The sequence below is a fragment of the Myripristis murdjan genome, chromosome 10 (assembly GCF_902150065.1).
Source record: "Myripristis murdjan chromosome 10, fMyrMur1.1, whole genome shotgun sequence".
NCBI lineage: Eukaryota > Metazoa > Chordata > Actinopteri > Holocentriformes > Holocentridae > Myripristis > Myripristis murdjan.
This window is the reverse complement of record NC_043989.1, coordinates 23,297,873-23,325,730: the sequence shown is the minus strand read 5'-3', so window position 1 is coordinate 23,325,730 and position 27,858 is coordinate 23,297,873. Positions and strand designations below refer to the sequence as shown.

The 27,858-nt window shown below is 44.1% G+C and overlaps 1 protein-coding gene across 3 annotated transcripts; it reads left to right on the top strand.

Annotated features, from left to right (window-relative positions):
• LOC115366193 (serine/threonine-protein phosphatase 2A 55 kDa regulatory subunit B gamma isoform) lies at positions 1 to 27,569 on the top strand. 3 transcript variants are annotated; one of them, XM_030061518.1, is made up of 11 exons: positions 1 to 210; positions 692 to 1,096; positions 6,377 to 6,533; positions 12,942 to 13,039; positions 13,524 to 13,689; positions 15,674 to 15,786; positions 16,594 to 16,771; positions 17,593 to 17,757; positions 20,417 to 20,586; positions 22,926 to 23,017; positions 25,368 to 27,569. In XM_030061518.1, exons 3-11 carry the CDS (start codon positions 6,452 to 6,454, stop codon positions 25,660 to 25,662), a joined length of 1,359 nt encoding a protein of 452 aa, XP_029917378.1. In that variant the 5' UTR covers positions 1 to 210; positions 692 to 1,096; positions 6,377 to 6,451; the 3' UTR covers positions 25,663 to 27,569. The 3 variants fall into 3 exon arrangements, with proteins under 3 accessions (XP_029917378.1, XP_029917380.1, XP_029917379.1); XM_030061519.1 differs by lacking the exon at positions 1 to 210 and adding an exon at positions 455 to 465; XM_030061520.1 differs by lacking the exon at positions 6,377 to 6,533 and having other exon boundaries at positions 2 to 210.
• The last annotated feature ends 289 nt before the right edge of the window (positions 27,570 to 27,858 follow it).

The window sequence follows — 27,858 nt, the reverse complement described above, 5'->3', positions numbered from 1 at the left end:
CTCTCTCTCTCTCTCTCTCTCTCCCTCTTCCTCTCTCTCTCTCCCACACCGCCTTTCACACATACGCCAGAGCTCAGACTGCCGCAGAACGCAGAGCCGGTAGGATTTTCCTCCTCCTTTTACCGGAACAGCAGAGGGAAGAGAGAGACAGACGTTATTCATGGAGGATCCACTGAGGAGTACCTGACCCAGAAGCTGCCGTGTGTGTGGGTGAGTGTGTGTGTGTGTGTGTTTGTTAATGTGCTAGGCACTCACGGTGTGTGTGTGTTTGTGTGTGTGTGTGTGTGTTCACTGCAGAAGCAGCAGCACTGCAGATACACAGACCAGGGGCTCCGCTCATCCCTCTCTCTCCCCTCCCCCCCTTCTCTTCCTCCTCTTCCTCCTCCTCATCTTCTCTGCTTCTTTTGGAGCACGGAAGGAGGCACCCCCCTCTAAAAGCACATGTGTAATGCTACGTGTGTGTGTGTGTGTGTATGTGTGCGCCTGTGTTTATAACAGAGCCGAATTCGCCTGGCCAGACCCAGGCCCAGCAGCTCTAGGACAGACATGAGGAGCGTTTGATTTATCTTAGCTCATGAATCACAAGTCCCCTTGTGAAGCACTTGCGAGTGCCTGGGCAGTATAAATCAAGTGCACCCCCGGTACTGTTTCAATTAAATACCCATATTCAAACACACATCCTCCGCTTTAGGTTTGGCACCTGGCTCTCAGAAGCGGTCTTTGGACTCCGCCGCCCGGCCACCTACCCAGCTACTCTTTTGGGACCATCCCGACTCCCCCTCACTCCTCTCCCTGCCCCCTCACCCCCCTCCTTTCACCCAGCCCTCCCACCCCTCGTCCCGAGGATAGGATGCCCGGCTCTGCGCCCCTGTGCTGAGGAGGCGTCGGCGGGCAGCAGTATGGGCGCTGTACTGGCCGGCATCCCCACCATCCCCACCACCACCACCTTCACCACCTTCACCACCGATCTGCCACCATTACGCTGCCCCACCAAGACGGGCGCTCCCCCCAGCCCCGCTGATGGGCGAAGACACTGACGCCACCCCGACGCTCAACCACCGCGGCTTCCTCCCCGACCACAACTATGTGACTGAAGGTAAGCGGGCGGGAGTGGAGGCTGTGTGTCACCATGAGTGTGTTCTAAGTGTCCCACCATGTGCTGTCTTTATTTGTACATTGGCCTGCTGAAGTTTGTGTGTGTACGTGTGTGTGTGTGTGTGCGCTTGCCTGTCAGACAAAACAAGCCCCTGCGTTCAGGATGGCATCCTAATCTGCTTTTATTCCGTTAAGCCCTCCTATGATCAGTGTAGAGTTGCAGACAGAGCAGTGAGATCTCGGCAGCGAAACACTCCTCCCCTCTCCTCCTTTCTCTGAAATTAATCCCCCTCTCCTTCCTCGGCTCCGACTTTCATGTAATCTCACTTTCTTTCCCTTTGTCCCGCACCTTTCCTGTCTCTCTTTCTTTTATTATCTGACTGTTTGTGATTGTGTAACCGCTCTTTACCTTGTGTAACACCACCGTGAGGAAAGAGCTGATCGGCTCTGTGTGTGTGTGTGTCAGTGTGTGTGTGTGTCAGTGTGTGTATGTGTCAGTGACAGTGAGAGAGAGAGAGCATTTTTTTTTACGTGAACAGCAGACAAAGTAGAAATCCCATCATGCCACGTTCTTTCATACTCCCCTTTGAGTGGTAGCAGTATGACATGTCATCCATCACATGGTAATACAGTCACACACGTTCGCTCTCTCTCTCTCTCTCCCTCTCTCTCTCTCTCCCTCTCTCTCTCTGCCTGAATGTAACCAGGCGTGGGCATCAGATTGAATATACGGCATATCAGATGAGAAGCTGGGGGGAATCTAAGCGGCAGCAGCATGCAAGGCGTGCAAACCCTGAATTTGCGCTGGTTTGTTTCATAAACCAGACGGACTATAAGCCCTCAACAATCTCCTTCTGCTAATCTCAATTACACCACTAATCTCACCTGTATGTTGGCTTGCATGTGTGCCTGTCTGTCTGCCCCAGTGTGTTTCTTACATACACTCAGCTCATTGTTCACCACGCCTCTGAAACCACGCCAGTGAGTTGTGATCATTTGCGGTGGCGGGGTGGGTGGATCATGAACATGTTGTGAACTCATTTGTGATTCCCACATCACGACAGAAAGGGCATTATGATGCTTCCTGTGTCTGTGCTGTAATGTCATTTCCCTCACAAGCAGAAGCATGGAGAAAGGAGGAGAGCCATAGTGCTGCCTGTGGATTATGTGTAAAAAAAAAAAAAAAAAAAAAAAAAAAAAAAAAAAAGCGTGTGTGTGTGTGTGTGTGTGCAACATATTCTGTCACTGAGAGGAAGCACATCTGTATGTGCATTTGTTTGTGGTTGTGTATGTGTGAGTGTGTGTGTGTGTTTGTCTGTCCATTTGTTCTTGTTTGTGTGTTTGTGCCACATGTGTCTTTGGCCACCTCACATGCTCCCATAAAAGGACTTTGTCGTATGAAATCGGTCTTAACGTTCATCAACATCCATCCATCCATCCATCCATCCATCTATTATTGCCATAGCAACAGCCTGTGATGATAAACATGCTGCTTTTTATGGTGGGCCAATATGATTGACAGGTTGTGTCCGCCCACCAATAATAGCTGTATTAATTATTCCATGCCACTCAGCCAGACACAGCCATTATTCAGGGAGAATTGATTATGAGCCCAAACCAAGGTGGACACACACGTACACACACACACACTCTCTCTCTCTCTCTCTCTCTCTCTCTCTCTCTCTCTCTCTCACACACACACACACACACACCCACACACACACACACAAAGGGCTAAAAGGCTTGTGCAACACATGCATACGCCATGCTGGGAATAGACGGCTATATAATGTACAGAAGAAGAGGAGGAAGAAGAATCAGTAGAAATTGTGAGCTGAGTCTGGATCGCTCTCATCAGACTCCTCCTGCAGACCCTAGGAAATCATTTTCTGTTGCAGATGAACAATATGATTCATCATCTGCTTCTCCCTTTCCATCCACTCCAACCCCCCTCTACCTTTTTCTCCACGTTCACCCCCCATCCCCCGTCCTGCTCCCCAGCTCCATCCCCCCTCTTCTGTCCCTGCCTTTCCCCATCGGTCCTCTAATGCAACTAACAGCATTGCCTCGCGCTGAAGTGGTGCGTCTGCCAAACAATTATCCAACAGTGCTCTAAAGCCTGCTCTAAAGCCTGTGTTTGTGTGTGTGTATGTGTGTGCATGTGCGTGTGTTAAACAGCAAGAGTGAGAGAGAGAGAGTGGGAGCAAAAGTAAGAGAGCCAGAGTTCATGTGATTTTTATGCTTGGGGGTATTTTGCTAGCTTCTGTGTGCCTCCACCTCTCTTTACTTTTTTTTTGCCTGTGTTTCATTCATATATGTGTGTGAGTCTTTGAGCATGTATGCCCTTTTGTTTGCACAAGCCTGTGTGTATGCAAGGGTGTGTGCATGTGTTTATATATATATATATGTGCGTGTGTGCGTGCGCATCTGTGTGTGTGCGTGCTCCCGCATACACAGCAGTGTGTCTGTAGGACTTCCCATGGGGATTCCCTTGCCCTATAAACACAGTACACACTACAGGGGAGGGATGCTTAACCCTCACCCCTCCTTCCCTTCCTCCCTCCCTTCATCTCTCCCATCCCCTCCCTCATCCCTTCTGCCCTCCTCAAATTCCTACTTTTCACCTTCAGATGGGGTAGCAGTGGGTTCAAGGATGGAGATGGAGGAGGCTTAGCACTTTGGCTAGTTACAGTAATTTTAACAAAAGCAGCCAAGGCTTCATGTCAACCTTCAAAATTTTGACATTCTGTGAAGTTTTGCTAGACTTTATTTATATATTTATTAATAGTTAAAAATAGGTGGAAAGCTTCTATTTATTAACACAAGTTGGTATGGTTTACTGGCTCTTATCGATGCACTGACATTATCTCCAAAGGTGACTCCTGTGGTCAGAGCTGCAGCTAATTAAGCCACAAAACACTCACTAAAAAATGTTTAAATAATCCACGACAAAATTCCAAGAATAAGAATGTACTCCAGTGCTTATCTCTCCCATAGACTGATGCTCTACCTTTGAACTATTTTGTTCTCTGAATAACACTAGTGCACATTTCCTCCCTTGGAGTGATAGGTGAGCAGATTCTAGTGCGATGATATTCAACCTGTGGGCCCCAGCATGGAGACAGGTGGGTCATGAGAAAGCCACATCGATGCATTCTTTTCTTCATAACAGTGGACAGAAATTCAGAAAATCGTGTCATGCAGGGGCAGCATCTACGTCCATCAGGCCCTCTACAGCACCACTGAATGTGATGCCCAATGAAAGCGACAGTGACTGGAGAATGAAAGCTGTCTTCTTAGCTGGCTACCAATATGGACAGGCTTTTAAAACCAGCAGATGCACTGCAAAAATATAATACTAAGGATCAAACTCCAAAGCAAACAAAAAAGGCATCACAGGAAATCATGATGAGTTGTCTATCCACAATGGTTTTATATCCTGTCACAGACCTGATGGTGAAGTAGCTGCCAAAAGTGGTGGCATGTTAATGTCATGCAATATCCAACACATATTTAGGAATTTGATTGATTGGCTCATACTGAATGTATGGCAGTGTTTTATAACTAAATGTAGAACAAATACAGAATGGTGAGGCATATACATGTGGCTTAACTACTTTTTAACAACTTTATTTCACGTCACAAAATGTTCGGTGAGCCTCGAGACAAATAGTACCCCTACATGTGGGCCTTAGCATGAAAAGGTTTGGCAACCCCTATTCTAGCATGTAGTAATACAGTGGCATCATTCAGTGACCAAAATAGTACCAAGATGTAGTGTCAGTCTAATGGGAGAGATTGGACTGCATTGCTGTTGCTGCACTTTGTTGTGCATGCTTTAGACATTTTTTTTGCAGGTTTTTTGTGGCTTGAAATGCAACTGATTGGTTGACCCTGCTGACTGCTATTAACCTTTTACATTTTACCTAGCTGCTCTCTTGGATAATTATCCACAACCTGACCACATCATTTCTGGAGATAATATTCATGCATTCACATCAGCCTTGATACAGCACGGATACTAGAAGCCAATAAATCATACCAACTGGTGTCATACCAACTTGTCCCGTTAATGTTTTCTCAAATACAGAATGAAAGCACAATTTTTTACCCACTACCACACACGCATTGTGTAGCTTATATAGGCATGGGATTCTGAAAATTGTTGTTTGGGTGAACATCTCTTCTATCCAAATGGTAAGATTTACAGGAACTACAAAAACAGCCTTGCTTTAGCTTTTCTGACAATGCATTTGTTGACATTATGCAATTGGCTCTGAGAAGGTTTCATCAGCCCAGTGGGTCAGAGAGCTTTTTCAGCACTTAGCCTCTTGAACCCTGTTGGTCCCGGCAGTGGATTTGTCCCTGCTGCGCAACTGAGCATTGTTCAAACCCACAGAAGTTTATTTGAAATTTTAGAGATCCCAGAGTTTCCAGAGATGGCAAATATGTTTGTTTAGTTACAGGCAAATGTGGAGAAAGATGTTGCATAAAACATCTCGATATTTTCTGTTGATGTAGTGGTTCAGCCTTAAAACACTGGCATCTTGGTTTTTAATATTTCCCGCAGTATAAGTGTAATGTAGCTTCAGTGAAGTGTTGCAACCAGAATACATATGTGATATTGTCATAGCAATGTTGTTTTTAGGGAAAAATTGAGTTTGAGGGTTTTAAAGGAGCATATAATCCTTCAGTTGCAGTGAAAACATTAAAATGACCAAACTGGTTTCATGCAAAATTAATGTGCCTGACTCCTCGGACAACACAAGTGAACCAATAAAAAAAGACAAAAACAGAAATACTTGTATATTAACTGCCCATTGTAAACAGAACACATATATTTATACACATGGGGAAGTTAGCATTCACTCCACTCAGGCTGCTTTAAAGTCTTACTACTGAGAGTGAGTTTGTTAACTTTAGTCATCACACCTGGAGAATCCGCACTATCTCGCTTCCAATCCCTCGTGAACTGTAGCACACAAACATTTACCCAGAATGCTTTGCTCACAAATGCTTTGGTAAAGATCAGGGGAATAACATGGAAAGACTGAGATTCCAAGCTTTCCTGTCCCGTGTAGATAGCCGACATAATGCTGTCTCGACGTGGTCACAAATAGTGTTTTTTGGTGGGTGCACATGGCCGATGTGGTGATGCAGTAACTCAGTCCCTACCCCCGACCCCCCCGCCTAACCCCCTCCACCCCCATCCACCCTTCCTTACCCCCTGCTCCCCCTTCCCCCTGCTCTCCCTGTCCCTCCATCCTTGCTCCTCTTGCAGGGCTGCTCCTGGCTATAGCCTGAAGAGCTCCGCCCATCCTGTCCACCCCTCTCCACCCTGGAGTCCTCCCCCAGGATGTTGAACCCTATCCAGGTCCTGTGCTCCGACATCACTACCCTTTCTCTGGAGCCCGAGCCGTTTGCCTCTTACACTGAAGGTGTGTGCTCTATCCTCCTATTCTATCCCGAAGATCCATGTCACACACACGCTATGTGGCCCCGATGTGAGATATGAGGTCAGAACCAGAGTCCTGTATATGTGTGTGTGTGTGTGTGTGTATATGTGTGTGTGTTCAGTGGTGAGAGAGTGTGTGCATTTGAGTAGTGTTTCTGCACACTTGTGTGTGAGAGTGAGCATCTGTGAGTCACTTAGGGGAATGGTAATGTGAGTCTGAATGGTATAAATATCCCAAACTTCATTTTGTCTGTGTGGACGTGTGTGTGTCTCATCTTCTGTGAGTGTGTCTCTATTTCTGTTACAGTCTTTTTTCTCTCAGTCAGTCTGAGCTCTTTGATTATGTGTGTGTGTGTGTGTGTGTGTGTGTGTGTGTGTGTGTGTGAGTGATCAATTTCTTTAAATAGTTTGACCAGACAACGCCCTGTCTCCTCCACAGCAGAGCTGTCCTACTTTTTCTGTCTGAGACTGAGGAAAGCACTGATCTAGGGGTCACACACACACACACACACACACACACACACACACACACACACACACGCACACACCTATACACATGCAGGCACGTGAATATACACAGATGCACATACATATCCATACACACATACAAACTCACATGCACACCAAGGCAGAAAGATAGAGTTAACAGAGAGAGCAACTGAGAGAGATGGAGCAAGTTAGAGTGTATTCTGTTAAAACCTCCTGAATATGGGATTACATATCAGCGCTTATGCGATGTCGACACATAATCTGAGTTCTCAATATAGCTTGCGTGACACTGGGTGTAAAACAGCTAAGCTCTTAATCTTTTTACATTACATTCTTCACAAATCTTTTGGAGACATAAATTGATTTTTATCAAAAAAGAAAAAAAAAAAAAAATGAAATCACACATCAGGACTTGGAGAATTAATGCACTGTGATTGACCGCTGGAAGCCGCTCTCACGGCTCGGTAACGCGGGATCGGACGTGTGTTCCACGCGTGCGGGAATTGGCTCGATGTGTGATGCTAATTGTTTGTGTCCATAACCATTAGGCTCACACCAGCTCTGCTCCATTGTGCCATTGTGTGTTTGGAGAAATGGCAGATTCCCTGCTGTGCCAGGCTTAAATCACTTCTCCCCACACAAACACACACACACACACACACAGACACACAGTTTTTTTTCCAGATAGCTCCAAAACTGCAGGACAGGGATCAATTTAACTTCTCCCTCTGGCGATCTCTCCACTCCTCTACTTTGCCGCCTCGCCTCCCTCCCCTCCTGCTCACCCTCATTCCCTTTATTTCTTTAGAGGATAATTGAGTACACACGCTTGTGCACACGTACACAGGAAATATGAGGTGCTTGAGCCACAGCACACACACACACACACACACACACACACACACACACATCTCCTGCTGGGCGGTGGTTTGTTGTCATTGTTAAAGAGTGTGTGTTTTCTGCTGGGCTTTAATGCCAGACCTAATCCATCTATAACTGGGAATGGAGGATGTCTAGCCCCTCTCCATCCATTATTGTGGCCCATTGCCAAAAAATATACATTTCTCCCTCCCTCCAAACATCATTATCATCCCCATATCCTTACACCAACACGTTTCTCCTCTCTCCTCTCCTCTCCTCACTCTTCAGGCCCTCAGCAGTGTGTAAGTGTCTTGGCCAATTTTGCAGCCACACATGAGTCCTACTCTCAAGGTGCATAGTGGAGACTCCCCCATTCTTTGATCTGAGATGAGCTGCTGTCTGTAGAAACATCTCAATGTGTGTGTGTGTGTGTGTGTGTGCTGGTTGTGTGGATGCATCACTAGTATAGATTCTTACTCCCAGCCATGCGCAATATTCAGCAGAGCAGCTACATGTGGATGAAGTGTCACCGGGTGCGTTTGTATTTGTGTTCATGCGTGTTCTCCTCCCGGTTCCCATTCACTTCTACTGCATCTACTGCATAATTGTCTGTGTGTGGGTGTGTGTTGTGGATGTGTGTGTGTGTGTGTGTGTGTGTGTGTGGGCGCGTGCACTTGCAAATCGCTGTGTGTTCCCCCAGCTCCTGCAGTGTGCTGATGAGTCAGACAGGGCTGCTGATGCTAATGGACTGTCTGTAGGAGACGGAGAGAGCCAGCTCGCTATAGCACACGCACACATGCACGCCACAGGACATCGACTTAGAGCTTGACAGCCTAACAGACAGACCAGCAGATACACACACACATGCACACACACACACTCACACACACATCAGTACACTGGCCAGTAGTGATTCTTGGAAGGGATCCATAGTGCTGATGATGCTTGCGCCTGCGCTTGTTGTTCTTTCGTTCAGTGGTGGGGTTTATGTGGTGTAGAGTTCTTCCAATAGCACGAGAGAGAGAGAGAGAGTGAGCGAAAGAGTGAGAGAGAGAGCAAGATGGATGCAAGATGTAAAAGAGAGAGAGAGTGAAAGATACAGAGGAGTAGGAGGGAAGGATAAGGGACAGAGGGAGTATGGGAGCAGAGAGGAGAGAGTGTGCTCCATATTTTGTTCAGCTATTTTGTGCTTTTGCTTAGCTTAGCTATTTCTTTGTGACTAGAGATATGTGACTATGAGTGTGTTGGACATGCACACACACATGCACACACACACACACACACACACACACACACACACACACACACACACACAAGGTCACACTTATTTGCATCCCTTTGTAACCGCCTGCATTCATGTTTATGACTACTTGAAAGGGCTCTAGTGTGCATACATTGGACTGCATGTTCATGGGTCTGTGTGTGAGTATGTCTCCTCATGTGTGTGTGAATGTGTGTGTGCATGACCTATCTGCACATCCTCTATATGAAACACAGTGCCTGGTCCATCTCCTGGTATTAATCCAGCATGTGTGTCAGTGGACAAAAGTGCAGTGCCCAGACCCGTAATTATTTTACCACGCTGCCTCTTCCTGGGAGGATTGGATTGATGATTCCTACTTCCTCCTTTTGCTAGAATGCCATATACAGCAAACTGTTACGACTACCGCCGCCGCTGGTTGGCTCAGCCTGTTACCATGGCAACCCATGTTCAACCAGAGGACCCCCCACCCCCCACCCACCCACCCACCCCACCCCTCAGCCCACCGCCCCTTCCCTCCACCTCGCTTTCCATCCCTTCCTCCCTCTCCCATTCTTCCACCAGCAGCACCACCATACATACACACTAACATACAGCCAAACAGTGGAGTGGCGTGGGGGAGGGACGAGCGAGAGAGAGAGAGAGAGAGAGAGAGAGAAAGAGAGAGAGGGACAAATGGGGTGAAAGAGAGAAATTGAGAGATGGAAAGATGAGAAGGGGCGGTTGGAGAGGGAAAGAGAGAGGAAGACTGAGCTAGAGGGAAAAAAATTGAGAGGAAGAAATTAAAGAGGGATTGCCATGAGAGAGAGATGTAAGCTTGGCCAGAAGGGAGGAGGGATCAAGAAATGGTGAACTGGTAGGTAGAAAGAGGCAGAGAGAGAGAGAGAGAGAGAGAGTAATAGATGAAGAGTAAGAGGAGCAGGGTGAATAAGGTTGTGCTGTGGTGATGAGAGAAACAGGGGGAGCCATCCCCACCTCCCCCCATCGTTCAGTCTCTCTCTCAAGGCCACCTTATAACAGGCAGGGTTCACAGCTCTGGATCACTCAGCCTCACAATAAATAGACTATAGACTCTATTTTTTATTGCAGTCCGCGCTTATTAAAACCTGCACCCTTTTCTATCAAATCCGATGCTCAATGGACTCACCCCTATTAACCTCTCAGTTTCAAGCAGCATTCAGTCTTGAAAATGTTATGAGAGAAAATTTAAGACATTTTTTTTTGTTGTTGTTATTTGCACAGAGCCACTGCGGAAAGAGAGACAATCTAATAGGCCTCAGCAAAACTTCAGTATGCAAGTTCACTAACTAGCACACAAGGATCTCTAGTCAAAATAGAAATCTGACATATAAAAAGTAATCAATCACTATTTCCTTTATGCATGACCGTGGCATTGAGGGTCTTTTAGTTTAGTTTATTAGCCAGCCTACCTAGAAGCCCTACCTAGAAAGCCATCAGCTAGTTTGGTTCATTTGAATGGGGAAGGTCAGCGAGGCTTACTTGCTAACCTAAATAACTAAATAAGGCTGGCTTGCATTTTATTTTTTTTTAGTTTATATAGTATGTAGTATAGTTTCTCTCTCCTTCTCCTCTTGCTTTTTTCACTGTGTCTACAAATGTAGAGGAAACACTTCTTACGCACACATTTCCAATGTAATCTCACAATACAACGCCAATAGAGGCACATTTACAAAATGCCCTCTTGTTGTTTTCTCCATGCTTCTTTTTCACAGAGACTAAATGGCGGTTTTATCACTTAACTTTACCATTACTGCCACCAAGATGGTATAGAACCAAGATGGTTCACTTGCGGGCTACAGTTCCCTTGTCCTTATTTTTTTTTTTCATTGCTGGAAAAAATAAGGACACCTTGGCACCGTAACTTTATTGGTTCTGACGTATTTTTGCTCCGACCAATAAAAGTGCATGACAATTATTTGTTTGAGCAACATATTTGAAATATCGATGATATCAGCAGTGTTGTGGCTTTTCACTCAGACTCTGATTAAGTGCTTTTTGGACTGGGTGTGATGTGATGACATGGCCCTGTGGTGTTCGAATGGCCAAGTTAGTTGTGGCTAAAAACTGTCTTAGCAAAGGGTTGTATTTGCTGACAATGCACAATGCATATAAAACTGGCTGTTAAAAAGTAACAGAATTATGCCTACAATATGAATAGATAATAGTCGCTTCATACATGAGGTCCATTAGAAGCAATAGCCAACTGGTTGAGGATATAATATAACATCAGGGCTGCTCACTGTATTTCTACGGCTGAATCGTCCCAATTCACAGGTGCTGGCTTTGACAGACACAGTCCATGAAGTTGTGATCTCTTCCTGCCTGTTGTAGGGCGTAAGGGGATGAAACATCTGTCTCTCCACAACTAAAGTTTGACCCTCAGACAATGGATGTAGCCAGAATCCCAGAGCTTCACTTTAATCAGCACCTCAAGAAACTTTTAGTTATGCCAGTTATCGTCGCCTAATGGAAAATGTGAGATAAGGCGTTTTAATTTTGCATTCCCTCTAAATTGTCATGTGTATAAACAACGTGCACTATTTGCATGTGAAATCTTCATTTTCCCTTTCAACGCTCGCAGCCACGTAGCTTTCCATAGTGACATCTGTATGGAATGGATTTCGGGATATGGAGAACAGCAAAGGATACGTTGGTTGTGTCCTCCAAATTCTTCCGAAAGAGGGCTCCATATCTGGGCCACATTCAGAGGACACTTTGGATTGGGGCGACCTTGATGAGCGAGTATGCGGTCTTGAAATGTGACCTTCAAAGGAGGCAGCCCCTGAATTGGGACACCGCTATTTTTTTTTTTTTTTAGCATGATTAACCTTTATTCTTTGGCTCCGCCCACTGAGATGTAACTCAACCAATGAGAGTATTTCTGCTTCTGAGATGTAGCTACACAAGTGGAAGTGCAATCTGCAGGAGCGACAGGAAAGGCGTATGTGGGAGACAGGGTGGGTGACATGCAGTGTAAAAAAAAACAGTTTCAGAGGTTATGGTGTGTTTATGTGCTTTAACTGAGACTTCCACTGACAGAACAAAAAAAAAGTGATTTGTGTTTCATGCGCCTCGTGTTGTGCGATGTAGGATGGGGACACTGAAAGCACCAACTGAGTCGGTAAATCATAAGCAGTTAATAATGTGCTTACTCCTCACATCACCGCCGAGTCTCGTCACTGAGTCAGACTGTGTGGGTGTGTGTCAGTGGGACACAGAGCTAGTGACGGGGACATGCCTGTCACACATACACACACACACACACACACACACACACACATGTCCCAGTGATGAGCTCAAGAGAGTTCACATTGTAGTATTGTGTACTGAGTGGAAATGTGTCATACTGGCACATTAATAACACCTTCGCCTGGTGTGAAACAGCTGCATGTGTGCGTGTGTGTGCATGTGTGTGTGTGTGTGTGTGTGTAGGTGGGTGGGTGGATGAATATGTATGTGGGCCAGCACTTGCTGTATGGTCTTTGTAGTGCCTGTGCAAGTGCATACACATATAGAAAAACATTTGCATTAGTGGTCAAATATTTTTGAAGCATATTCATTTGCATATTTTAATCCAATTACATGTTAATGTATTCTCTGTTGACTTGGTTGAATAATATACAGGCAGATGATCATAAACAGATTATGCAGATGAATAATAATGTGTGTTCAATTAACTAATGGATACCCTCTCTCTCTCTCTCTCTCTCTCTCTCTCTCTCTCTCTCTCTCTCTCTCTCTCTCTCTCTCTCTCTCCAGCTGATATTATCTCCACTGTCGAGTTCAACCACACAGGAGAGCTCCTGGCCACAGGGGACAAGGGGGGCCGAGTGGTCATCTTCCAGAGGGAACCTGAGGTAGGGGCACACACACACACACACACACACACACACACACACACACACACACACACACACACACACACAGTTTTTACTCCAGCTGTGATAGTAGTGATGAGCACACACTGTTCCTCTCCAGCTGCAGTCCACATTGACAGATTGATAGTTGATGCCCCTACTGTGTGTGAGAGTGTATTATTACAGGTGTGCAGGGCCCGTGTCACACTATTTCTTGAGAAAATCAAGGTGGAGGTGACTGACTCGAACCTCCTGTGCTACACTGCACTTTGATTTCACATGTGATCGAGTCAGTGCACAGTGGAAATTTATCGCTCACCTCCTCACCACTCCACCAACCTTGATTCTCACCTTTTTCCTTGCCCACCTCCATCCCTTCCTTTCCCCATGCCTCTCTCTCTCTCTCTGAGCTTCTCTTTCTCTTCTCTCCATCATCCCTACCTCTTGCTCTGTCCTTCCTTCCTTCCCTCTCTTTCCCCACTAGAGCAAAACCGAACCATTCTCCCAGGGAGAGTACAATGTCTACAGCACCTTCCAGAGCCATGAGCCTGAGTTTGACTACCTTAAGAGTCTGGAGATCGAGGAGAAGATCAATAAGATCCGATGGCTGCCTCAGCAGAACGCCGCCCACTTCCTCCTCTCCACCAATGGTGAGACAACCCCAACTCCGAAGAAGCACAAAGTTGGAGCATGCTGAATTGTTGTCGGAGCAATGTGACGCAACAGTCGGCCTTTATAGTTCTTTGATGTCAGTTCGGTGTGTGTGTGTGTGCCTTAAGGTTATGGTTGAGTGAAAGCTTTCCAAGTTATGTCCACTTGGTTAAGGTTAGACTCATGTTTACGTGAAGGCTTATATCAACACTGTTTTAATGAATGGGCAATTAGCTAGTGGGATTTATAATAGTATGCTGTGACGTACTGGGGTGATATTGGCTGAAACTGGGTCTGTCTCATTTAGAAGGAAACTTCCTAGCACTTTGGTACTTAGTTAGGAACGTCCCCTTGATACCAGTTTAGTACAAAAGATAACATGAAGTCTGTGATCTCCATGCAGTGCTGTGCCAAAATAAAGCCCAGTAATGTAATGTGATGTAATGTAACTTAATGTAACTTTGTGATGTTTTAACTGACCTTGTTGCCGCTCATGCCCAACATGTTCCTCATGACAAACAGAGCCATGACGAGGCTGTGTAGGAAAAAGATGTTGCTTTTGCGAGAGAGTACATGTGACAGTCTGCATCCAGCCGGCTGTTACACTGTTTTCAATGCTGAAACCCGTGCGTCTTCTGTCTCCATCCTACAGGAAATCTCTGATATTAGCGACTACACAGCTAGTTGGCCAATGTTGAGTAAGGCTTCTTCTCGTGACGAGCGCCTATGTTAGGGGAAAAAAAAAAAATTCCAGTTGTCAAGGGACCTAACTGGGCTTAACTAACTTAGCATAATGTAACTCATTCCCCGACTGATGAATTTAAATTAAAACCTAAAATAACAGGTCTCATAGTTTTGGTTTTAATAAACATTAATATAAACATGCCTTTTAGTGATCCATATGTAAACAATCCTAATCCGGCATATTTCCAAAAATCATACCACATTAGCAACCTTCCTTGCAAATGAGGCAGAGGCCAGATTTCACCCTGCATATGAGTTATGACAAGAGATCATTTCTGTCTCTCAGGGGGGGAAAAAAAAAAAACCTATCTATCCAATATTGTGGCTTCTAGGTAGGAGATAGGCATGGTTTCTAATATTTGACTTTGGCATGGTTGTTTCAACTATCTGTGCTCACAAGTGTTTACTTTCCTGGCAGATATTTCACAAAATATATCCATGCAGCGTGTAGAGCATGGGGTTGATCCCACCAGTTGGAATAAAGCCCACATTTGAATTTGGGTCACTTGGGTCAGAAAGCAATTTTTCCCTAAGAAGATGGGATATTTAGGCTTATAGGTTTGCAGTGCATTAAGGGCTTTTTTTTTGCATGCATTGCACAACATAATTCTTCAGTTACACAAAGGCAACAGTAGTACATTAGGATCTTAGTTTATACCCCTTGGAGGAGAGACCCCCCCTCATCAATGTGCATTTAAGTTTACAGCTTTATTGGAAGGTCCACAGATTGTTCTTGAGCAGATAATTGATTTCTCTAAGCACTATATTATTTATGATTGAGGGTATGAAAAATGTAAGACCTGCCTCAGCAGTTAGCTAATGCTGCTGCTGAAACTCTTCATTCGGTATAATACAAAGACTTTGTGTTTCTGTGAGGGTTAATGAAATAATCCGTCAGGGTGCATGTTTGGTTTACAGTACAAGCTGTTTAGCAGTGTGGTGGATTTTTCTGTTTATCCATGATATCTAATGTGTTCACGTGCCTGAGTGGACTGTCTCTTTATGCCAGAATCTTAAATTAGCGCCTCTGTAAAACTGTCCTTTACAGATTGATGGTACATTCTATATTTAGCCGGTTTTGATGCCTCCTAATAGCGATAAAAGTCAGACTGTCAAATTGCTGGGTAACTGTAGAGCACGCAAAAAAAAAAAAAAAAAAAATCTGCTGATTACATTTTATTTTTAAATCATCACCGTTATTAAGTGTCTGATTTGCTAATGCTCCTTTTTGTCTTCCAGATAAGACCATTAAGTTGTGGAAGGTGAGTGAAAGAGATAAGCGGCCGGAAGGATACAACCTGAAGGATGAGGAGGGCCGCATCAAAGACATTTCCACTGTCACTTCACTACAGGTTACCATCTATCTATCTATCTATCTATCTATCTATCTATCTATCTATCTATCTATCCTTGCGTGCACACACTCGCGCACATGAACACACGCACTGAAACATTCATAAACGCAGTAGGTTGGACAGCAGAAGTAGGTCAGTGGGTACAGATGTGTGTGCATGTGCAAAAGTGGGTCACTGGCACAAAGGTGTGTGTATGCTTGTGTGTGTGTGTGTGTGTGGCTCACATTCACTGCTGCCAGCTGCACAAAACAACAACATGACATCTGCAGAGGATTTAAATCCATGTAAACGTCGGTGTGTCTGTTTGCAGTAATAATCAGATGGATTCTTCACTGTTCATATTGATATACAGTCACATCGCAGCGCCTGCGTGTATGTGTGTGTCTGTACATCTATGTCTGTGTGTATGCATGCATGTTTATGTGCATACTTCCCCCACCCCCCCAATGTGATATATGTAAATCAGGATGCACTTTAAAGCTGTGAAGACTCAGATTCTATGTAAATCATGCACTGGCACAGATAAATTTGTTAATGCAAATGATGCTATGTAAAAAAAAACAGATGGGCAACCAAATGAGCTCACGTTAAATGTAGACTCTGAAGTCATACATTAGACCTGCAGTCTCTACTGTGCAATTAAGGATATATGTGAATTTGGTGTCTGGCATTATATGTAGTATTGATATCAGAGGAAATAGTACGCTCTATGGTCATTTATTTGCAATATTTTGACCATTTCTCTCCCTCTAACCAGCAATTTGCACACTCAGGATGTTAAATTGTTGTCTCTCTCTGCTCTAGGTGCCGGTGTTGAAGCCGATGGACCTGATGGTGGAGGTGAGCCCGCGGCGGGTGTTTGCCAATGCCCACACCTACCACGTCAACTCCATCTCGGTCAACTCCGACTGTGAGACGTACATGTCAGCCGACGACCTGAGGATCAACCTCTGGCATCTGGGCATCACTGACCGCAGCTTCAGTATCCTTATGGTGTGTTTCTCACTGAGCGGACATTCAGCGAGGTTGGAAATCAGAGGAGCAGTGTGAGAAAAAGGCAGGAATAGATTTATTAACGCGCATATTTAAAGACACAGTTATTCATGAGCGTGTTAACACGTAGCTGCATGCAAATGCTCAGTAATCTCCCCCCCTGCCCACACACTTACACACTCATAAAACAAACTCAAGCACTTCAACTCCCCACCATGCCGTTGCTCCCCTGTATAAAGAAATGCACAAAGACACACTGCAATGGGGGAGGGGGAATATTATTCTTGAGGAGTGAAAATGTAGCTTAATGAATAATTCAAAGGCTGCATAAATATTTCAACCCCCTTTTTCTGGGTTCTAATCCAGCTCAATAGGACACAGTAGAGTCATATCCCCGTCCCAGACGGGATTTATGCTTTTACAGTTTATCTGAGTATGGAATTACTTTTCTCCCAACAATTCCCCGAAGACACATTTATATTGGTGTGTTTTATTTACTGCTGTAAATAATGGGGAATGTACACATTTACATATGCTCGTGGTATCATTTTGAGTCTGGACCCCCTTTTTGTACCCTTGTGTGCATTTCCGCCTAAATACAAGCAAAATCAAATTAGTTTTATCACTCCGTCAGTGAGTGACTGACTGACTGACTGACTGAATGAATGAGTGCAGTCAGTGTATATAGATATTTATGTACAGTATTTGGTGGAATGCAGCACATACAGACAAGTGTCTGGCTAAAACAGAGCGCCAGCCCTGGGAACTGCTTTCTCTTTGTTGTTTCCCTGAACGACGCCTCTCTCCCAGACATCGTGGACATCAAGCCAGCCAACATGGAGGATCTGACAGAAGTGATCACAGCGGCTGAGTTTCACCCCCACCACTGTAACTTGTTTGTCTACAGCAGCAGCAAGGGCACGCTGCGCCTCTGTGACATGAGAGAGGCAGCCCTGTGTGACAAGCACTCCAAATGTGAGTATGCAGCCTGCCGAGAGCCAGGGTGCAGGCAGACATAAAGATGTGTGTCTTGCAATAAATCCTCCAAATGTAAAGGTGCAATAGGTAAAATGTTTTCCAGCCCAGTAGCACATAATATCTGCTGAGGTTGGGCAGGGTTGTTTATCAACACTAGTAACTCACTTTCCAGTCTGTTCTCTGCTTTGGAACCAGAGCATGTAATAACACATTTCTTTGCACTGCAGGTCCTCTCTTTGATTAAAACACAACAAGGCTACTGGTATAATCTACACATGATATTTTTGTTTTCATTTTGTTTTGTTTTTTATCTGATTTTCTAAAAAGACAACAATTTTCTTCTGTCTTTTGTCTTATACTTCCCATTTACTTCCCTTTTTTTTTTTTTTTTTGTTATTTTAGTTGTAAAATTAGTTGTAAATTAATTCCAAATGGCATTAATTCTTAATTTTGCCTTCCTGAAACCTGTCACTCTTTGATTACACACAGACAAGCAGGGCCCAGCCTTTGTGCGGACACACAGCAGTCCTCGGGATGGTCCCGCACACAGACACACGTCATGTTTTCATTTGTTTTCATTTCATTTGTATCACACAGGAAAGCGACACCACAGATTTCAAAATGTGTTACAGTTAAAAGTGGTCCAACTCCCTTACAAACAGTTTTGCAGCAGGTTTCTGTTCTGCGGCACCTATAAGACAAAGTCACTTCATAATACAAAATAAAAAACAAACAAACAAAAAAATCTCAAACACAATGCCACAAACAAAGCATAAGAGCTACAGAGACACGACAGGGGAGAGGACGGAGGGGGTGGGATGGTTATTTGAGCTGAAATCCGTGGTTGCAGGTGTGTCCTTCCATCAGATAACATTTATAGGCTTGTTTGAATTATATACTAGAGGTTATTGATCTAATGTAGAGAAAGATCTCATATCAGATTCTCGTGTATGTATGGAAAAATGATCTCTGAGCATAGCTGTTTTTATAAGCCGGTATTCACTTAAATACATGTGAAATTGATCTTGATAAATGTATGTGAAATTGATCTGATGTGTTGGAGGAGAGATATTATTTATATTAGAATTTAATGGCTAGATTATTGGTGCAGTTCTGAAAAGTCACAGTGTTAAAATCCAAGTCTGCCGCACAGTGGTGTGTCCAAGGGCGAGGGGAGTTTGCCATGGATCTTATAAGCTCTATTGTGTAGTCTTGCTATTGGTTTCAATGATTTCCTACGATATTGAAGCGAGAATGACTGCAGATAGATATGGTTCTGAGACAGCACGGGTGCAATATGCTCTGATCTTGACATAAACACACAATCCCCAGTGATTTCCAGAATGAGTGGGTTCAGACACAGGGTTCAGATATAGATTTCTCAGGGGCATTTGAATGATTTATGTCCGTCTGTAGTGTTTGTCTATGTGTGGTCGCCAGACTTGTAACCCTGTTTTCATGACTCGTGACTCGACTCAGACTTGAACTTGTGCATTAGCTGCCTTTGAACTCGGAAGCCGTAGTTAAGCACTTGAACTTTTTCTTTTTCTTCTTTGTCACACTTAGGGTGTAGAGACTTACTGTACTTAGTAAATGCGGTAGCGGAGATGACATTCATGCCTCTTGTGAGTTTATAAAGTATGCTGCATTAGAAACATAAGTGGGTTCAACTTCTCACCTGCTCACAGTGTGCAGCGTGCAAAGATGCTGAGGAAAACCCCTCAAGTTACTAGAAGTAATTTAACACACTCCACTGTTTACCTCTGTCTGCCCAATTTGTACTATACATGGCTATCAATATATTTTGAGGCACATCCAATTAATAAATGACATAGCTGTCATCAGTTTTTGTTGTCATTTTTGTTTAATTTATACCTTTTTTTAACATACTGTATGTCAGCTTGACATACAGTCTGATTCTTCACACTGTTTTTTAACCTAGGAGTACACTATTTTGTTTCTTTTGTACTCAGAAGAAATGACAAATAAAAACTTTTGACCTTTGACCTTTGATTCGATTTGGACAACACTGGTGATCACATATGCAAACACACTCACACACGTAATGTATGCTCATCATGTAACAAATGACACAACAGTGGACAAGAGAGGTTTTTTTTTTTTTTTTTTAGGGAATCATTGAAATGCCGTCTCATCTGCATGCCACATTAGCCTACCTCTTGCATAGCCATTGGCTGTTGTGTTATTTAGTGTGATTGATGGTACAACCTCCTGCTCAAATTGAGTCAGCAAAGCCGGTTCAGGCTCAGTAGACGATGGCAGCCCTCTTAGCTGAGAAAGCTAAAGTAAAGGTCTGTGCATCCCAGCCCTCCTGCACAGAGGACCGAGGTGCCTTGTGTAGTTTATGTTTTGAAAATGCTGTTTCCCCAGCAGTGAGTGTGAAGCTCCATTTTGAGAAATCCATCAGAATCCATCAAATGTGCCATGTCCAACAAAGCTAACGTCTTCAAAGGCTTTTTTTTTTTTGATAACTCACCACCGAGAAAATGTGGTGAATCCTCAAAGTCTGTTGTTGCTGTGCATGTTGCATGTATGGATGGAATAAAATTACAGATCCGTTTTGAGATTTTGATTTTCAGGTGATGCCGTAATTGAACTTAAATGTCGATATGGCATGCTCTTCTCTCCTCTGCAGTGTTCGAGGAGCCTGAGGACCCCAACGCCCGCTCCTTCTTCTCTGAGATCATCTCCTCGGTGTCGGATGTCAAATTCAGCCACAGCGGGCGCTACTTGCTCACCAGAGACTATCTGACCACCAAAGTGTGGGACCTCAACATGGAGAGCAAGCCTTTGGAGACATACCAGGTGGGATCGCATGTGTCTGACTGTGTGTCTTAAGGATGGAAAGTAGTGTTGAAATACAGGAAACTTGCATGAATTGTAGTGTCACGGCATAGTGTTTCCCCCCAGGTTTCTGTTTGAGTCACTCTGTGGAATTTAGACCTCAAAACACTCCACTAAAATGCACTCTGATGAAATTCCTTCTGACAAGGTGCTCTCTCGATTCTAGGCAAGGTGAACCAATCGATAGTCTGGGAAGCATTTATGTAGAGTGTGTTTTTATGCCGTGTTTGTGATTTCACTCAACTCCTAAAAGGCAAAGAGGCAAAACCGCAACTAAAATGCTGATTTGGAGTAATCCTCCAGTCTCCCCACCAGTGCAAAATGTCAAGTGCCGTCTCAGGCACTGTTTCGGAGTTTCCATTAAATAGCGCTGGCACACGGTGAGCGTCGCTGTCGTGCGCTTCAAACTTATGAGGTGAGTAATCGCGCCTTACCGAAAGAAAGTGCTGTCATCCCGGGGAAAATATGCATCCCATTTGTGAGAGAAATGCATCATGGGAAGATGGTGATCTCTCAGAATCATAGTGGAGAGAGATGATGAGATTTTTGTCCAAAACCTTTTAGGGATAATTGCCTCTGTTGCATGCCAGCAAATACACTCCTTGTCAGCGGAGAACCGGCTTCACTGACTTTTTGATTTTGGACCATATTTTGTAGACGCACGTGTGTATGTGTAAGTGCGTGTTTGTGAGAAGGCTGTATGCATAACAGAAGCCGCCACAGAGAGTTAATTATTATTATGGCACTATGGCGTGTATGTGGGATGAGAGATTAAGTGTGCCTAACATGCTTTTGAATATGCACGCATATACATATATTAGAGAAAGGACATGCTTTAAGTTAATCCTTATACAGTGCACTAAGCATTTTTTTCTCTTTCTCTACAGCTTTCTCTCTGTCGCTCACACACACACACACACACACACACACACATGCACTCAATTTATCTCCAAACAAATTTGTAATGTCACCTGTGAGTGTTTACAGTAGGCCGTACAGTCGACTGTTTATGCATTTATGCGCAGTAGAACTGTCTGTCAACTCTCTTGTTCAATATGTGCTTAGTATTCCTGCCGCGGGCATGTGGGTGAGCTAACGCATGTGTGTGTGTGTGTGTGTGTGCATGTGTGTGCGTGCCTCTTCTTGACGTGTGAGAGGCTATGAGGCAGCCGAGAGTGGGAGGCTGAGACGCACTGCTGCTATTTATAGGCGCCGAGCCTCCACTCATAAAGTGAAGCGGGAAGGAGGGATACCTTACACAGCCCTGACACCTAGATCTGCAATGCAGCAAGGAGAGGGAGGGAGAGAGAGCGGTGTGTGAGTGTGTGTGTGTGTGTGTGTGTGGGGGGGGGGGACGCTGTGGTGAAAGGGGAATGACGGGGTGAAAAAAGGGGAGAGTTGTAGATTAGGGGTTGAGAGAGGTAGAGGGACAGGAGAGGTTGCGGCATTCGGGAGACAGCTGGATGACTGGAAGAAAGTGGGAGAATGCCGGGTTGAGGAAGTGAACGGTGTGCAGCGCTAAATCAAAGCAAACATGGGCAGGAAAAAAAAAAAAAAAGACTATATATTCAACTGAGGCTGACACAATATCATTTCAGCCCCGTGCTGAAAGACCCACGGGGGGCAAACAGAAATGTCACCGAGTTTGATGAACGGGCCGTGAGCCGACCTCAGCTTGACCGTGTATTGATTGAGAGGAGACTGTTGACTGCTGACTTTATGCAGAATGTGAAAAACAAGGGCTGGAGGGGTGGGGGTCTGGCAGAATAAAGATATGGCGGTGTAGATTTCAACCCCTTGCATCACTGAGCGGACACAATGCTGACACAGGCACGGAAAATGAAAGCGCCAGGGGAAAGAGTTATTAGTCAGTGAATGTATCTGTGTTCATGTGTGTGTGTGTGTGTCTGCCCTCCTCGGTGGGCATGGTAATGGAGAGGTGGATGTTAATGGATTTGGTGATATGGTAAAGGAGTTTTGATTAAAACTGTGCTCCCGGCCCTCATATTGCTGAGGGCTGGTGTTATGTCTTATTAGTCTTGCCTTCAGGGAGGTTTGTGTTACAACCTGCCCACATTTAATGTGTTTTTGTCTGTCTGTGCGCTCTCTGCTTTGTGTGTGTGTGCGCGCTTATGTGTATGTATGTGTGTATGTGTGTGTGTTTTCTCAGCGCTCCTCTGCTCACACTTCTATTTATAGCTTGCATTTTGGATCAACACTTGGGAGTGAAGCTATGTGCTGGACCCATTTTAAATCATATCTATGTGTGTGTGTATGTATGTGTGTGTGTGCTTCCTCAGGTTCATGATTACCTCCGCAGCAAGCTGTGCTCCCTTTATGAAAATGACTGCATCTTCGACAAGTTCGAGTGTGCCTGGAACGGCTCAGACAGGTAGCTGAAGTGTGTGTGCACGTCTGTGTGTGTTGCATCTCCCCCCATGAGGAGAAAATAAGAGAAAGATCCAACAAAGTGAGCCATCCCATCTCTTCAAGGCTATTTTAGGGGTAGGACTCTAAGATAAGTTTGAATTAGGGTTAAGTTTAAATTAGGCTAGGTTTTAAAAGAACAGTTCACCAGAAAAATGGAAGTTTTGTCATCATCTACTTTGTCCATTCAACATATAGAACGATAACTTGCAAAAGTCTGTGCAATCACTCAAAACAATTGAAGTCAATGGGAAACACATTTTAGAGTTAAAAAAAAAAAAATGAAAACAGAAATACGCCATGCAACTTGTTCTGCATGATCCAAGTCTTCTGAAGGCAGACAATTGCACCCTGTGTGGAAAGGCCCTACTGTATTTTTACAGTTATTCAGCGTGAATGTTCTTCTTAGAGAGAGTTCATGCAAACGTGCACCAAGCCAAAGATACTCCAGTAAAGGAAGATGATGCATTTCCACTGATGCCAGTGATAAGAAAATAGAGTACACTTCCTCTGTAATAGGTGGGTGTGGATGGGTTTTTTTCTGCCTAGCAACATCTCTGCAGCAGGGAGCACCAACGGAAAGCTGCAACGGAGCGGAGCAGACAAACTCACTTTTCTCCTGATTTGACCAGATTCGACTCCACAGCAATTTGCAGGAGTTCCCTTGTAACGTACACACTCACCACAAACTGTGCTTTATTTACGTGTTTACAAGTCTACGCTACGCATATGCTAACAACACATACGCTGACAGAGTTTGGGTCATTACCCAGCTGTTGTAGCTTTGCTCCCTGGAGATCTGGGTAATTTTATACCTGCAAGTAAAACTTTTTCTCTTCATGTGCCACTGAGCAACTTTCAGAGGAATGAATGGGGTCCCACCTCTGACGCTGTATCCAGTTGTCTTTATACACCCACGGTGAAAGTGTGTGCTTTTCCTGAATGTTGAACCCTCGCAAGTTCTCGTCAAGCTTAATGTGGATAGACGTGTGAGGCTTGGTTGCACATCTGCGTGAACTGTTTTGTTATCGAAGCCTATTACTTTGTGCAAAATCAAGAGGCAAAGTCCTTCCGCCTTTGTTTTTGTCTCCATGTTTAGGAAAAAAAATCAGCATGGTAGTCAGCGACAAGACACAAATAATTTCTCTATAATGGTCGACTCAAAATCCACTTGCTTCGGAAGATTTGGATCATGCTGAGTCATTTTGTTGTCATTTTTTTTCCTTTTTGAACTCTAAAATGTGATATCTATTGACTTCGGCTGTTTTGGACAAGGCTGCTACCTCCCTGTGTCCTTCTCTGGCATATGGGGTGATTTGATCATGACAGAACTTTCATTTTTGGGTGAACTGTTTCTTTAAGGTTAGGCATGTAGTGGAGAGCGTTAAAACAGCCAGTGGACAAGTATAGCAATACATTTGTGTGTGTGATAGAGAAAGAAAAGAGAAATGAAGAATGCATAATAAAGTCTCCATGTGGTAGGACATGGACTTTAACCCTCAGATTACCCCTGGACATTTTTGTCCACCTCTCATACTTTCCCAACTCCGCACGGTCAAATGAAAGGTCATTGGTGCCTGATTTTTGGCAAGGAGGTGCACCTTAGGGTAAACTCTGGATGTCCCGAGTTTTAGCATGAAAGACCATTTTTTGGACTCATTATGCAATTTAAAAACATCCATGACCCTTCGTGGACAAAAATGTCCACGAAGTCGGCCCATTTTTACATGTAAATTTTAAACTTCATATTTTTATGAATTTTCACTCTGCTGGTGAAATTTTTTCTCAATCGGACAACATTTACCCCTCATCGACCTTGAAGTTTAGCCATAGACTTAACACAGTCTTTTTTCACATGTGAATAGGGAAAAAAATTTATCCTATAGATATCACCATGAAACTTACTAAGTTGATTACTTATAATAAGCCAAACAAAAAATGTATTACAAGTTCTCTGAAATTCTTTGTTTACATGAGCATATTTCAAGTTGAACTTTCAGTTTAGCCAGTTTTCAACACGATCCTTATATGTTTTTGCAGCAAAAACAACTGGTCAGGAAGGGGTTAAAATCTTGAAACCCATGTCAAAAGTGATGTTTAGTCATGTTTAGTCAAGACCCAGCTCTATATGGGTCACAAAAACAGATGTCTAAATGTCACTCTCTATAGGTGGACATTTTTGTCCAGGGGTCATGGATGTCGTCACAATTGAAGGAGCATCTGAGGGTTAAAGGAACAGAGTTTTACGTTTTGTATCCTTTCTCTTTTGTCACTCCCCTCACTCCTCCTGTCCCTTCCTCTCTCCCCTTGCCCAGTGTGATCATGACGGGCGCCTATAACAACTTCTTCCGCATGTTCGACCGGAACACCAAGCGTGACGTGACCCTGGAGGCGTCCCGGGAGAGCAGCAAACCCCGGGCCGTCTTGAAGCCACGGAGGGTCTGCGCCGCCGGTGGAAAGCGCCGGAAGGATGACATCAGCGTGGACAGCCTGGACTTCACCAAGAAGATCCTCCACACGGCCTGGCACCCGACGGAGAACATCATCGCCATCGCCGCCACCAACAACCTCTACATCTTCCAGGACAAGCTCAACTCCGAGATGCACTGAGTGATCGCACGGCGGTGGATACGTGTAAGAGTTTACACCCATATACACACCTATGCCAGAATGTACACACACAGACAGGCCTGTACACACACTTTCACATGAACGGAAAATATTTCAGAACAGGAACGGAGACACACACACACTCAAGATCATTGAACACACACACACATGCAGGCCTACTCTTTCACATGCTCCCACACTACTTCTCCAGCTTCCCAGAACTGAAAGGACCCGCTCCAGGGCTAGAGAGGGAATGGGCTGGATTACGCAATGGATTATGTATTGCAAAATGTTCTAAACCGTGGATTTCCTGATTGTTGACCTCTGGATTTTGGCTGATGGTGTTCTGACTGCTACAGGTCAGTCGTAGAGGAGCATGAACCCCACACCCCAGACAGGAAAGATGTTTCGATGTTTCTGTCTCTTTTTCTGTTCATTTGCTTTTTCCTCCACCTCCTCCTCCTCCTCCTCTCTCTGTATTTGGCTGTGTCTGCACTCGAAGAAAACCTATTCCTGTTCCTTGCCCACTGTTTGATTTGTGTAACAAAAGCCTTTGTGGTTGTCAACCAGCAGCAGTGATGAAAAATGGGGCGTTTATGTAACTCGCTGTTTTGTTTGATTACTAGTTCAACTACCCCCACTCCTATTTTTTGTAAATTCCCATTAAAAATGATGTTGATGATGGTGATTTTGATGGATGTGATGATAATGACCGTGACAATTAATGATATGTGATGTGCAAAGATGAACTTGGGATGCTGCCCCCCCTCCAACCCCCCCAGGTGCACCCAGACGCCTCTGAGCTCTCCCTGTAAGTCAGGAGAGAGCAACAATGTACAACAGGGCTGTGTTCAGTGAGGTCAAACATTTACAATGTTCCAGAAACAGAATCCAGCAGATTACACTATGGCCTGTTATGTGGGCACACACTTATATCCGTTCCACACAGTGTGTTTCAGTCTCAACATTGTGTAATGTTTCCTTTGCTGAAAAGGGCCCCTTCACCTCCTCCGTTTGATTGTGAATTACGCTTCGGAATTGGGGCTGCGTCATGTGCTACTTTGCTGTTGAACACAACATGAGCAAAAAAGAAAAAAAAAGAAAAAAAAAAGAAAAGGAAAAAAGAAAGAAACTAAATAATTCCAACAATCAAGCAAAAAGATGCTGCATGTCAAACAGATTTAGCCTATGTGTTTATAAATTGACTGACTGACTGACTTGGCTGCCTTCTTAACCATTTAGACCCAGCTGTACAAAGGCTTCAGGGGCCCCGGGGCCCCGTGCAGCACTAGTAACCATAGATGACCGAGCTCTCCTACCTTTCTTTGTGTCTCAGGACACTGAAGCATGTTTACCAGTGTTCGGTTCATACACTTACATGTACATTTTGAATGAAGCCGCCGAGAAATCAGTTTCTACGCTATGAAGCTGAGAACCAAGAGGAATGGGGAATGTTTTCTGATTAATGTTGTATTGTAAAAGAAAAAAAATACTTCAAAGGGCCTAAATGGTGTCTGTATATACCAACTCTCTTTTTGACATGTATGAGGATTTTGTTTCTTTATGATGACCACCCATTAATTAATGGACTGTGGACCCAATCGTCTCTATCGATGATTGCTTCCAGGGCAATGGCAGAGAGAGATAGTTCGTTAATCTCTTTAGCCTTCCTCACTGATTACTTTGATGTGCAGAATCTCTTTCTTTTATTTTTAGAAGACAGTTTATTCTTTTATTTATCCTATTTTTGGAACATCTGTCAGTTGATTCCACGTCCTGACCAAGCTAATGTTGATTCACATATTTTTGTGTTAATGTATTTTGATGAAAAAATTGTCAAATGGACAGTTATAAATAATGTTAATATGTTTTTTTCTGAATAAAGATTTCAACGAAATTGCATCCAATGGGCCTGCAGGTGTGATGTTTTTTATTGAAATGCTACCAGTAGCATAAATATTGTGGTGCCATCATAAATGTTATTGTGAGTATTGCACAGTTTATATGGGGTCATCTTGTTTTCAGTGTGACAGGTACAGAAGTCAAGTGGTGTAGAGCACCACCTAGTGTCATGACACATCACAAAAACATGTAAGTGTAGGGTACTAAAATGATAAGCTCACATTTATGCACAACTAATAATGGCACTTGCTGCCTATACATTAATGACTTTTGCTTGTTACTGTTGATTTTTCA